This window comes from Manis pentadactyla, chromosome 10, assembly GCF_030020395.1.
Source record: "Manis pentadactyla isolate mManPen7 chromosome 10, mManPen7.hap1, whole genome shotgun sequence".
Classification (NCBI taxonomy): Eukaryota; Metazoa; Chordata; class Mammalia; order Pholidota; family Manidae; genus Manis; species Manis pentadactyla.
Window position 1 is genome coordinate 41,893,244 of NC_080028.1, and position 14,143 is coordinate 41,907,386.

At 37.0% G+C, this 14,143-nt stretch overlaps 1 protein-coding gene across 1 annotated transcript; it reads left to right on the forward strand.

Annotated features, from left to right (window-relative positions):
- The first annotated feature begins 11,754 nt into the window (after window positions 1–11,754).
- LOC130685105 (olfactory receptor 6C2-like) lies at window positions 11,755–12,693 on the forward strand. Its single transcript, XM_057508290.1, has one exon. The coding sequence runs from the start codon at window positions 11,755–11,757 to the stop codon at window positions 12,691–12,693; it is 939 nt and encodes a 312-aa protein (XP_057364273.1).
- Window positions 12,694–14,143: the final 1,450 nt, after the last annotated feature.

The window sequence follows — 14,143 nt, forward strand, 5'->3', positions numbered from 1 at the left end:
GCAGTCATCACAGAAACTTTTGGTTTTGCTCATGCATTATAAACTATAAACACTCAGTTCAAATATGAATACTCATTTGGTTTTTATACTTGATTTATATGTGGATACCACATTTCTCTCTTTATTATTATTATTTTTAATAAAATGCTGAAGTGGTAGGTAGATACAAGATAAAGGTAGAAAACATAGTTAGTGTTGTAAGAGAGCAAATGTAGATGATCAGGTGTGTGCCTGTAGACTATGTGTTAATCCAAGCTAGACAAGGGCAATAAAACATCCATGTATGCAGAAGATTTCTCTCAGAACAGGGGGGTGAGGTTCTAAGCCTCACCTCTGTTGATCCCCAATTTCTCACCTGATGACCCCCCTGCGACTATGCCTGTCTTAGGTTGTTCCTCCCATTAGGAATCTTACCCGTCTCTGGCTATCCAGTCATCTTCCGGGGCCATATAGGGAAATGTAAAGTTGGTAAGTGAGAGAGAAGCCTTATTGTTTGAAATGGTTAGCTTTTTATTTCTTTGCATATTTATGCCCTGTAGCTTCTATGCCCAGCATTTGTCTTGAGGTATCTTTACCACTTGGAAGAACTATGATACTTGGTAAATTTGATATGAGGCACGATTTCTATTTAAGGGTTGTTTTTAGGAAGGAAGAAGAAAAGCTATAGATGTAGCAGGTGGAAGAAAACATGGGAATATTGATTATTTCTTTGACATATCTTTTTGTAGAGTAACTTCAGCATGTATAGGTTTTAAGCTACTACTTAAATTGCACACACACATTAACATAATAGGAGTATAGTTACATAACCAAAGCATATCTGTAATTACCAGCCATCTCCAGTGAAACCAAGAGAACCAGTTAGGCACATTAGGGATTTGTGAAAACTTATCTATGATATGGTGGATATTGTCCAACTGAGCTTGAACAGTCTGAGAGAAATCAGACAAATTAAAACAACCCATTCCTGGGGAATGTTCACATCCCTTATGTTCTTTTAACAGTAAATAGTCTGTAGTTGTAAGATCTTGGAGCGCTACAATTTGCACTTCTCCTAATTCTTGGTTGAGTTCCAACAGTATAGATCCAGTCAAATTTTTTGTTTTACTGTATGCACAGGCCAGCTTAGATATCTCCTTCATTCCCATGGCAAGTCCAGGAGCTGGTGGGATGAGTGCATCTACAGCTGTAGCAGTGTGTGGATCTTTGTTGGGTTTTTTTGATGAACATCTTCTGGCATTAGTCTTCCAGAGAGTGCTGATGTTGGAAGTTCTCTTTCATATCGTATCTTAGTTCATTTTCGGGGTAGCCCAATTAGGCTTTGATCCACACTATAAACGCAAACAGACCCTTTGCCTACACTTTTATATGCCCTTTATACCCTTGTGTAGAACTCATTGGAGGTTACCACACAGGAACTGCCCTTTTTTGTTTTGTTTTGTTTTGCTTTTAGTATCACTAATCTACACTTACATGACGAATATTATGTTTACTAGGCTCTCCCCTGTACCAGGTCTCCCCAATAAAACCCTTTACAGTCACTGTCCATCAGCATAGCAAAATGTTGTAGAATCACTACTTGCCTTCTCTGTGTTGTACAGCCCTCCCTTTTCTTCTACCCCTCCATGCATGTTAATCTTAATAACCCCCCAATTCTCCTTCCCCCTTATCCCTCCCCACCCACCCATCCTCCCCAGCCCCTTTCCCTTTGGTACCTGTTAGTCCATTCTTGATATCTGTGATTCTGCTGCTGTTTTGTACCTTCAGTTTTTCCTTTTTTCTTATACTCCACAGATAAGTGAAATCATTTGGTATTTCTCTTTCTCCGCTTGGCTTGTTTCACTGAGCATAATACCCTCCAGCTCCATCCATGTTGCTGCAAATGGATGGATTTGCCCTTTTCTTATGGCTGAGTAGTATTCCATTGTGTATATGTACCACATCTTCTTTATCCATTCATCTATCGATGGACATTTAGGTTGCTTCCAATTCTTGGCTATTGTAAATAGTGCTGTGATAAACATAGGGGTGCACTGATCTTTCTTATACTTGATTGCTGCATTCTTAGGGTATATTCCTAGGAGTACAATTCCTGGGTCAAATGGTAGGTCTATTTTGAGCATTTTGATGTACCTCCATACTGCTTTCCACAATGGTTGAACTAACTTACCTTCCCACCAGCAGTGTAGGAGGGTTCCCCTTTCTCCACAGCCTCGCCAACATTTGTTGTTGTCTTTTGAATGGCAGCCATCCTTACTGGTGTGAGGTGATACCTCATGGTAGTTTTAATTTGCATTTCTCTGATAATTAGCGATGTGGAGCATCTTTTCATGTGTCTGTTGGCCATCTGTATTTCTTTTTTGGAGAACTGTATGTTCAGTTCCTCTGCCCATTTTTTAATTGGGTTATTTGTTTTTTGTTTGTTGAGGCGTGTGAGCTCTTTATATATTCTGGACGTCAAGCCTTTATAGGATGTGTCATTTTCAAATATATTCTCCCATACTGTAGGGATCCTTTTTGTTCTATTGATGGTGTCTTTTGCTGTACAGAAGCTTTTCAGCTTAATATCGTCCCACTTACTTATTTTTGCAGTTGTTTTCCTTGCCCGGGGAGATATGTTCAAGAAGTGGTCACTCATGATTATGTCTAAGAGGTTTTTGCCTATATTTTCTTCCAAGAGTTTAATGGTTTCATGACTTACATTCAGGTCTTTGATCCATTTTGAGTTTACTTTTGTATATGGGGTTAGACAATGGTCCAGTTTCATTCTCCTACATGTAGCTGTCCAGTTTTGCCAGCACCACCTGTTGAAGAGACTGTCATTTCGCCATTGTATGTCCATGGCTCCTTTATCAAATATTAATTGACCATATATGTCTGGTTTAATGTCTGGATTCTCTAGTCTGTTCCATTGGTCTGTGGCTCTGCTCTTGTGCCAGTACCAAATTGTCTTGATTACTATGGCTTTATAGTAGAGCTTGAAGTTGGGGAGTGAGATCCCCCCTACTTTATTCTTCTTTCTCAGGATTGCTTTGGCTATTCGGGGTCTTTGGTGTTTCTATATAAATTTTTGAATTATTTGTTCCAGTTCATCGAAGAATGTTGCTGGTAGTTTCATAGGGATTGCATCAAATCTGTATATTACTTTGGGCAGGATGGCCATTTTGACGATATTAATTCTTCGTAGCCACGAGCATGGGATGAGTTTCCATCTGTTAGTGTCCCCTTTAATTTCTCTTAAGAGTGACTTGTAGTTTTCAGAGTATAAGTCTTTCACTTCTTTGGTTAGTTTTATTCCTAGGTATTTTATTTTTTTTGATTCAATTGTGAATGGAATTGTTTTCCTGATTTCTCTTTCTGTTGGTTCTTTGTTAGTATATAAGAAAGCCACAGATTTCTGTGTGTTGATTTTGTATCCTGCAACTTTGCTGTATTCCAATATCAGTTCTAGTAGTTTTGGGGTGGAGTCTTTAGGGTTTTTTGTGTACAGTTTCATGTCATCTGCAAATAGTGACAGTTTATCTTCTTCTTTACCAATCTGGATTCCTTGTATTTCTTTGTTTTGTCTGATTTCCGTGGCTAGGACCTCCAGTACTATGCCAATAACAGTGGAGAGAGTGGGCATCCCTGTCTAGTTCCCGATCTCAGAGGAAATGCTTTCAGCTTCTCGCTGTTCAATATAATGTTGGCTGTGGGTTTATCTTAGATGGCCTTTATTATGCTGAGGTACTTGCCATCTATTCCCATTTTGCTGAGAGTTTTTTTCATGAATGGATGTTGAACTTTGTCAAATGCTTTTTCAGCATCTATGGAGATGATCATGTTGTTTTTGTCTTTCTTTTTGTTGATGTGGTGGATGATGTTGATGGACTTTCGAATGTTCTACCATCCTTGCATCCCTGAGATGAATCCCACTTGGTCATGGTATATGATCCTTTTGATGTATTTTTGAATTCGGTTTGGTAATATTTTGTTGAGTATATTTGCATCTGCATTCAACAGGGATATTGGTCTGTAGTTTTCATTTTGGTGGGGTCTTTGCCTGGTTTTGGTATTAGGGTGATGTCAGCTTCATAGAATGAGTTTGGGAGTATCCCCTCCTCCTTTATGTTTTGGAAAACTCTAAGGAGAATGGGTATTATGTCTTCCCTGTATGTCTGATAAAATTCCGAGGTAAATCCATCTGGTCCAGGAGTTTTGTTCTTTGGTAGTTTTTTGATTACTGCTTCAATTTCGTTGCTGGTAATTGGTCTGTTTATATTTTCTATTTCTTTCTGGGTCAATCGTGGAAGGTTGTATTTTTCTAGGAAGTTGTCCATTTCTCCTAGGTTTCCCAGCTTGTTAGCCTATAGGTTTTCCTAGTATTCTCTAATAATTCTTTGTATTTCTGTGGGGTCTGTCGTGATTTTTCCTTTCTCGTTTCTGATACTGTTGATTTGTGTTGACTCTCTTTTCTTCTTAATAAGTCTGGCTGGAGGTTTGTCTATTTTGTTTATTTTCTTGAAGAACCAGCTCTTGGTTTCATTGATTTTTGCTATTGTTTTATTCTTCTCAATTTTATTTATTTCTTCTCTGATCTTTATTATGTCCCTCCTTTTACTGACCTTAGGCCTCATCTGTTCTTCTTTTTCCAATTTTGATAATTGTGACTTTAGACCACTCATTTGGGATTCCTCTTCCTTTTTTAAATGTGCTTGGATTGCTATATACTTTCCTCTTAAGACTGCTTTTGCTGTGTCCCACAGAAGTTGGGGCTTAGTGTTGTTGTTGTCATTTGTTTCCATATATTGCTGGATCTCCATTTTGATTTGGTCATTGATCCATTGATTATTTAGGAGCGTGTTGTTAAGCCTCCATGTGTTTGTGAGCCTGTTTGCTTTCTTTGTACAGTTTATTTCTAATTTTATGCCTTTGTGGTCTGAAAAGTTGGTTGGTAGGATTTCAATCTTTTGGAATTTTCTGAGGCTCTTTTTGTTGCCTAGTATGTGGTCTATTCTTGAGAATGTTCCATGTGCACTTGAGAAGAATGTGTATCCTGTTGCTTTTGGATGTAGAGTTCTGTAGATGTCTATTAGGTCCATCTGCTCTACTGTGTTGTTCAGTGCTTCCGTGTCCATACTTACTTTCTGCCCGGTGGATCTATCCTTTGGCATGAGTGGTGTGTTGAAGTCTCCTAGAATGAATGCATTGCAGTCTATATCCCCCTTTAGTTCTGTTAGTATTTGTTTCACATATGCTGGTGCTCCTATGTTGAGTGCATATATATTTAGAATGGTTATATCTTCTTGATGGACTGAGCCCTTTATCATTATGTAGTGTCCTTCTTTATCTCTTGTTACTTTCTTTGTTTTGAAGTCTATTTTGTCTGATATTAGTACTGCAACCCCTGCTTTCTTCTCACTGTTTGCTTGAAATATGTTTTTCCATCCCTTGACTTTTAGTCTGTACATGTGTTTGGGTTTGAGGTGAGTTTCTTGTAAGCAGCATATAGATGGGTCTTGCTTTTTTATCCATTCTGTTACTCTGTGTCTTTTGATTGGTGCATTCAACCCATTAACATTTAGGGTAACTATTGAAAGATATGTACTTATTGCCTTTGCAGGCTTTAAATTCGTGGTTAGCAAAGGTTCAATGTTAGCCTCTTTAGTATCTTACAGCCTAACTTAGCTCGCTTATTGAGCTGTTATATACACTGTCTGGAGATTCTTTTCTTCTCTCCCTTCTTGTTCCTCCTCCTCGATTCTTCATATGTTGGGTGTTTTGTGCTGTGCTCTTTCTAGGAGTCCTCCCATCTAGAGCAGTCCCTGTAAGATGTTCTGTAGAGGTGGTTTGTTTGAAGCAAATTCCCTCAGCTTTTGTTTGTCTGGGAATTGTTTAATCCCACCGTCATATTTGAATGATAGTTGTGCTGGATACAGTATCCTTGGTTCAAGGCCCTTCTGTTTCATTGTATTATATATATCATGCCATTCTCTTCTGGCCTGTAGGGTTTCTGTTGAGAAGTCTGATGTTAGCCTGATGGGTTTTCCTTTATAGGTGACCTTTTTCTCTCTAGCTGCCTTTAACACTCTTTCCTTGTCCTTGATCTTTGCCATTTTAATTATTATGTGTCTTGGTGTTGTCCTTCTTGGATCCTTTCTGTTGGGGGTTCTGTGTATTTCCGTGGTCTGTTCGATTATTTCCTCCCCCAGTTTGGGGAAGTTTTCAGCAATTATTTCTTCTAAGATACTTTCCATCTCTTTTCCTCTCTCTTCTTCTTCTCGGACCCCTATAATACGGATATTGTTCCTTTTGGATTGGTCACACCATTCTCTTAATATTGTTTCATTCCTGGAGATCCTTTTGTCTCTGTCTATGTCAGCTTCTATGCATTCCTGTTCTCTGATTTCAATTCCACCAATGGCCTCTTGCATTCTATCCATTCTGCTTATAAACCCTTCCAGATTTTGTTTCATTTCTGCGATCTCCTTTCTGGTATCTGTGATCTCCCTCCGGACTTCATCCCATTTCTCTTGCGTATTTCTCTGCATCTCTGTCAGCATGTTTATGATTCTTATTTTGAATTCTTTTTCAGGAAGACTGGTTAGGTCTGTCTTCTTCTCTGGTGTTGTCTCTGTGATCTTTGTCTGTCTGTAGATTTGCCTTTTCATGGTGATAGGAATAGTTTGCAGAGCTTGGACTAATGACGGCTGGAAGGACTTCCTTTCTTTTTGGTTTGTGGCCCACCTATCCTTTGAGAACAGCGACCTCTAATGGCTTGTGCTGCGGAGCTGTGCACAGACAGGGTTTCTGCTTCCTGCCCGGCTGCTATTGAGTTAATCTCTGCTGTTGCTCTGTTCTTGGCCTGGCTTGGGCAGCTACTCCAAAGTGGTGGAGTCGCGTTGGAGCAGGAGCGGCTGGGAGGCTATTTATCTCCGTAAGGGTCCTCCCTGCTCCCTGCAGACTAGGGGTTAGGGTGCCCAGAGATCTCCGGTTACCTACCTCTGGATTAAGTGTCCCACCCTTCCCCTTTAAGACTTCCAAAAAGCACCCACCAAAACAAAAGAACGACCACCAAAAAAAAAAATTTTTTTAATCAAAAAAAAAAGGTGGTCGCTCGTTTCTCTTTATTCTCCGGTGCCAGCCTCAGGCCTCTGCTCACCGGTCTTGCTGCCCTGTTTCCCTAGTATTGGGGTCCCTATCCCTTTAAGACTTCCAAAAAGCGCTCGCCAAAACAAAACAGCAAAAAAGCAAAAAAAAATGTTCGTGCGCTTTTCTTATGACCTCCTGCACCCGGCCTCCAGTGCCCGCTCACTGTTCTTGCTGCCCTGTTTTCCTAGTATCGAGGGCCCTGCACTCTGGCCCGGATTGCTGGGGCTGGGTGTTCGGCAGCACTGGGCCCCGTCTCCCTCCCGCTCTGCCTATTCTTCTCCCGCAGGGAGCTGGGGGGAGGGGCGCTCGGCTCCCGTCGGTCTGGGTCTTGTATCTTACCCCCTTCGGGAGGCGCCGGGTTCTCTCAGGTACGGATGTGGTCTGGATATTGTCCTGTGTCCTCTGTTCTTTATTCTAGGAAGGGTTGTCTTTGTTAAATTTTCATAGATATATGTGGTTTTGGGAGGAGATTTCTGCTGCTCTACTCACGCCACCATCTTCCGCCCATCTAACTGTCTTTTTTTTAAATCAGTTTTTCATTTTTTTGTTGCTATTGAGTTGTATGTGCTTTCTACATGTTTTGGATTTTTTAAGGGCCCTAAATACAGTTTATCTGTTATGGTTTGCAAAAATTTTCTCCTGTTTGGTAGTTTGCCTTACCAGTTTGTTGATGGTGTCCTTCCGAGCAAAATTTTCTTAGTTTGATGTTGTCCTACTCATTGATTTTTGCTTTTGTCACTTGTGGTTTTGTGTCATATCCAAAATATTATTCCCAAGACTAATGTAAAGGAGATTCTTCCCTATACTGTCTTCTAGGAGCTTTATAATTTCAAGTCTTATGTTCACATCTTTAATTCATTTCCAGTTCATTTTCATGAGCTGTGAAAGAGTGGAGTCCAATTCCATTTTTCTGTATATGGTCATCCAGTTTTCCCAACACCATTATTGTAAATATCCCTTTCTCCAGTAAGTGTTCTTGGCTTCCTTGTCAAATAATATATGTGGAGGTTTATTTCTGGGCCGTCTATTCTCCTGCATTGGTATATGTGCCTGGTTTTATGCCAGAACCATAGTGCTCCAACTGTAGCTTTGTAGCATAGTTTGAAATCAGGAAGTGTGATACCTTTAGATTTGTTCTTTTATCTAGTTATTACTCTGGTTCATAGAAAGCTATGAAAATCAACATTAAAATATATAACTTTTTATTCAATATTAATAAATATTAAACAAAATTGCATAAATATTAAATATTTATTAAATATATATTTTATTTAATATTAATAAAATTAATAAATATTAAAAATAATTTCAAATATAAAGAGCAGGACTCATTTAAAAAGTGTGAAGCATAAAGGATCTGAGAAATCTGTAAGGCCTATTCAGAAAACATTAATTTTTTTTCTGAAAGATAACATGAGATTCTATGTATATAAAATAGCATAAATAATGACCAAGTTAATAGGGGTCAAATATTTGCAAAATATATCACAAATTGTTAATATAGAATAAGTAATAACAATGCTCAGTTCTAGGAAATATTGTAAAAAGGAAAAGATATTTATAGAAAAATATCTGCATCACACGTGAAAGTTGATATATAAAAAAACATGTTCATAATAAAAATTATAGAATCATATAATAAGCTCAAGGTAGTCATTCTTTAAAAGAGTGAATTTTTTCTTTAAGAAATCACAAAGTTTCTACTGTTAGGATTGATTTCAAATCATAATGGAATAAACCAAAATGAAATATTATTTATTCTCCCAATGATGATACAAATTTACAACCAATGAGTAAAAAAAAAGTTTGATTTTAATTATCAAAGTAGTTTGAAAACCTACCCACAAAGGACATTTCATATTTCTGAATATGCCGATTAATAAGAATATACTACATGGAATTTTATGGAAGGGTGTAATAGAGACATTAAGTGTCATTATTACTTCTAAGCTTAATTTTTCCATTTTTGTTATGTTAATGTTTTAATAATACATAGCAATTACATACAGTGAAAATATGTTACCAAAGTACAAAAGTGATTGTATTCTGTCATGGTAATTAGCAGTTAAAGATGTTATTGAATAAAAGGATATAAAGGTAGGCTTGCTCTTTTTCATTTGATTTTTATTTTCTGGGAAGTCCTCTGTTGAATATCATTGTAGAATCTTCAATTCTCTGAGGACATTGTCCCCACTGCTGCCTGTTTCAGGGTCTTTGCCAAAAGATTACACTAAAGATTCATAAATAACTTTGGATCCTAATTCATCTGGGACTTGAGACCACATACAAGCCATGCAAACCTTTCCTCATCCTTCTAACCCTCAGGAGGTTCAGGGATAAAGAAGCAACTGAAACCACTTTGTCTGTAGTCTTTGAGAGACTATGAATATTATTTTCTTTAAGAAACAGTTTGATGTATATTACCAACATTAATGGATAGTTAATTGAATTTTGCTAAGAAGAAACAAGAGTTTATAATTTTGAGTTGATTGAAGATTTTGATAGGGCTGGATTTGTATATCAACAAATATTAGGTTACCTAAAAGTAGGTGAAATGAAGGACTTCTGGAAGCAAGCTTGAATTGGAAATCATCAGGTGACATAATTTAGATTCCTGCAGTTTTTTAAAAGACAAAAGAAGGAAACATATACTAGTGAAACAATAGCGTGCATTTATTTTTTCAAGATACTTAGGAGCAAGGACATGGCTCAAATTTCCAGACTTGTGTAAAGCACAGTGGTGTTAAGACTGAAGAAAAGAGAGGTACGTGGGTGTAATGTTTCATTTTCTATGTCTCAAGTCTCTTATTCTACTTAATTATTTTAATTGCTTATTCTATTGCAACTATTAATTTAATTTATTGTTAGTTGTGTGATGCTCATATTCAGGGGAGTGCCCAGCTCATCCTAAAATATCTAAGAAGGGCCATCCTTGCATTCTTTACCAAAACCTGAAAACTCTTAGGTATTTACTATGGGAAACAGGCAGATGGTGTGTACAGAGTATCTCCTACTTCTGAAGGAAAGTATATTTTAAACTCATTAAATGAAACCTTTACATACCCAGTTACTTAGAATTTGCAAAACGATTGATGTGGTATTCATCAAATTATTTATGGCCTTTTAGAAGCGTTGGAGATTGAAGTCATTTTAGAAGCAATTAGTGCAGTTATTTGTTGTTAAGTAAGGATCAACCACAGAGCAGGCGATGGTCCAAAAGCAGAATGTAAGAGTTTTATTCTGTGGTGTGAATATATTTCTGGCAATTGTATTGAGTAAATATGGATAGAATCCAAAAAAGGAAAGCTATTTCTCTGCCAAACAGTGATAAGTTAGGTAAGGTTTTTTTTTTTGCCTCAGTGTAGGTACTATATATATACTTAGTATGTAGTCAGGTCAGGGTGTGACTCAGGAGCCACTCAGAACTGTTCCTACACCAAACATAAAAGCCACCAAGAACCTCCTAAATTAGAGTCAAGGTATGGCAAAAGTAAGAGTTGTCAGAGTAGTTTTAAAATTGAGTCCACATAATAAATATTATAACTTAACTAGGACTGGGGATAAATATTACCTTGAATTAACTCTATACCTAAGTCTCCTACAGCTCTGAAGTTATTACATTAAACAAAATGAAAATGCTGTTTCCAACACATTTTTTACATCCGCTATTAACCATAAAGTGTGACAAAAACACAGAGAGAGTTCTTAATGTGGCTTGGGAGATTTGGAAGGACTTCTCTGAAGAGTTAAATAGAAACAGAGGAATGAATCCCAAAGACCCAGATATAGGTCAGAATCAGCGTAATGGATGTAGTAAGGGCGAGGGAAAAAACATAAATGATTATACAAAGTTTTTTCCAGACAGGTAGGACATACAAGGTGACTTGTGCAGTGAACAGGCTTTGACAGCATTCGTAGAGGAAACTAGAAATATGTTGTGTCACACACACCTGTTGTGTTTTTAGTTCATTCAGGAAAAAAATGCTACAAGCAGGAAGTGACAATGAGGAAAACCTTGGTTATTGATAAGGGAAATGTTCCTAAGGGAAGTAGTACACCATGAGAAAATCTATTCCAAAGTGCAAATTAAAGTAATAGTGCACCTTTAAAAAATTCTCATGGAATATTCTATTTTCCTTGAACTACATTATTCAAAAACTTTCATAAAAACACTATTTTTTTCTGAAATACAGTCATGACCATTTAATAGGTTATAAAATCAACTTGATGATACATGCATTAATTTTTAATGAGATATATTAGAACATAAACATCAGAGAGTACAGAACCTAAGGGTTAGTTTTTTTTTTTCAATATATGTGTGTAAGTATATGTGTAGGTGTGAGCAGGTACATTGGGCTGCAATATAAAATGTCTACCTTACCATATGTTGTAAAAAACATTTGAAAGACAGGTTTATGATCCACCTAATGATATGCTATCAACAGAGCCAAGAGCATGGATTATTTTTAAAACTCATTATCAAGAAAAACAAAATACATGTAAAATACATTGCTTGGCTTTTCTAAACAAAACCCATTGTAAGACAATTTTTCCACTCTCTACTCAGATCTTACTTCCATTGCTTTTACATGCAGACTGGGAAAAAGACAGGACCCAGGAATGAGAAACCACACATCTCAAACCAGTTTCATCCTTCTGGGATTGACAGATGACCCTCAGCTACAGATTCTGATTTTTATATTTCTACTGATCACCTACATGTTGAGTGTAACTGGAAACCTGAGCATCATCATCCTCACATTAGTGTATTCTCACCTTAAAACTGCAATGTACTTTTTTCTCCAAAATTTTTCTTTGTTAGAAATCTCATTCACTTCTGCCTGCATTCCTAGATTCTTGTACAGTATATCAACAGGTGACAGGACTGTTACATATAATGCTTGTGTATGCCAACTATTTTTTACATATGCTTTTGGAGTAACGGAATTTTTTCTTCTGGCTGCCATGTCCTTTGATCGATATGTAGCCATATGCAAACCCCTGCATTACATGACTATTATGAACTATAGGGTCTGCAAAAGGCTAATCTTCTGCTGTTGGGTGACTACTCTGCTGATCATATTGCCACCACTTAGCTTGGGACTGGACCTGGAATTCTGTGCCTCTAATGCCATTCACCACTTTGTCTGTGATGCTAACCCTATGCTGAAGATCTCATGCTCAGATACATGGTTCATAGAGCAGATGGTTATTGTCTGCTCTGTGATGGTTTTTATTGTAACTCTGGTGTGTGTGGTTCTGTCCTACATGTACATCATCAGAACAATTCTAAGACTCTCCTCTGCTCAGCAGAGGACAAGAGCCTTTTCGACCTGTTCTTCCCACATTATTGTGGTTTCTATCACCTATGGCAGCTGCATCTTTGTTTATATCAAACCTTCAGCAAAAGATGAAATGGCCATTAATAAGGGAGTAACTATACTCACTACTTCCATTTCTCCCATGTTAAACCCATTCATTTACAGTCTGAGGAACAAACAAGTGAAACAAGCCTTTAATGACTTAGTCAAAAGATTTATATTGCTGTCAAGGAATTAGGGGAACATTGATGTCCAGATCCCCAAGCACTTTTTCTCCTGTTTCTATCTAATTTTGTCTTTTCCTCTTCTATATTTGTCCTTCCATCCAGTACTGACCCTGGTCAATTTACCACTTTCATCTCCTTATAATAAAGCTTCTTTCAGATGATAATTGTAATGAAGAAAAATGAGAATAGGTGTTTCAGGAAATCTAAACTTGACTTCATTCCTAAGATTTCCTCACCATTGCTGAAAGGATAGGGAAATTTATGTTAAAATATTAGTACAATAGTGAACATCATTACTGAAAAGAAAGCACACAGGAAAACAAAAATAAAATAATAACCTTAGTCTAATGAAAAGGGACTTAATATTGAAAAGAATCAATACTTTTCTAAGTGTTATGAGGTAAAATTTCATAAATGCTAAATATATTTCAATTAGGGAAAATGAATAAGATTTATGATTTGAAAGAAGCATTTTTAGTGGAGTATCTTTAAAATCACTTGATTCACTTATTATTTTATTGACCGGATCCTGTCCAATATAAAAGTTATTTTAAATTTGCCAAAGGGACATGATTTAAGTTTCAAGGAAAAGAGAAATGCACTGGCAATTCCTGTTTAAGATAAATCCTTCACTGAAGTTACATAAAACAGATTAACATTCATATTCCAATTAAAATCTTCAATCTTGAATGTAGAGCATTTAAAATACAGATGGCAACAAGCACAAGGAAACTAATGTAGGGCTAGAAGAGTGATAAATAAGCAGTAAGCCAAATATACTGGGAGTGAAAAAACAGAATAAAATGTGAATACAAATATCAATGAGATGATTTTCTATTTTGAAAGGAAAAATTCTATTCAAGAATCCAAATTATGCACCTAACAATAATTCCTTTAAGAAAGACTAGCATTTCATTACTCAATACATTATGTATCAACTTCCACTTCTGTAGTTGAACATAGCAAAATTTCCTTTGATTCTTGTTCTCATACTTCAGCCCACTTCTCATACTGTCATTTATGCAGGCAGGAATTGTCCCCTCATTTTTCAATTTCTAAACCCAAAGGGCCCTCCAGTTAAAATGACATTCCACAGGAATTTTTTGTTGACCTTGTCTTATGATTGCACCAACAGTACCACCACGCCTTGGTCAGTCCGACTCATCCACACTAGTGTCATCACTTACCTGCTGCTTTCATTACTTACCAAACTGCATTTCATCTTTACTTTTCATTCTACTCTCAGTGGCAAATGCCTTGGAGAATGTTTGCTTCATATGCCAAATTCTAGAATGCTTTATGCCTTGTGCCTAGACCAATATTAGTTACATAAGGGATAAGTTACCAATATGATGATTTGAAGCTTCAGAAGATGCAAATGAGAACTAACATATGAAGAGAAAAAACACTGAAGTAACAATGACTTGAATCTGTGAATAACAGATAAAGAATGGCATGACT

Coding starts and splice junctions, on each gene's coding strand:
- LOC130685105 (XM_057508290.1), top strand. CDS start 11,755: ATGAGAAACCACACATCTCAAACCAGTTTCATCCTTCTGGGATTGACA.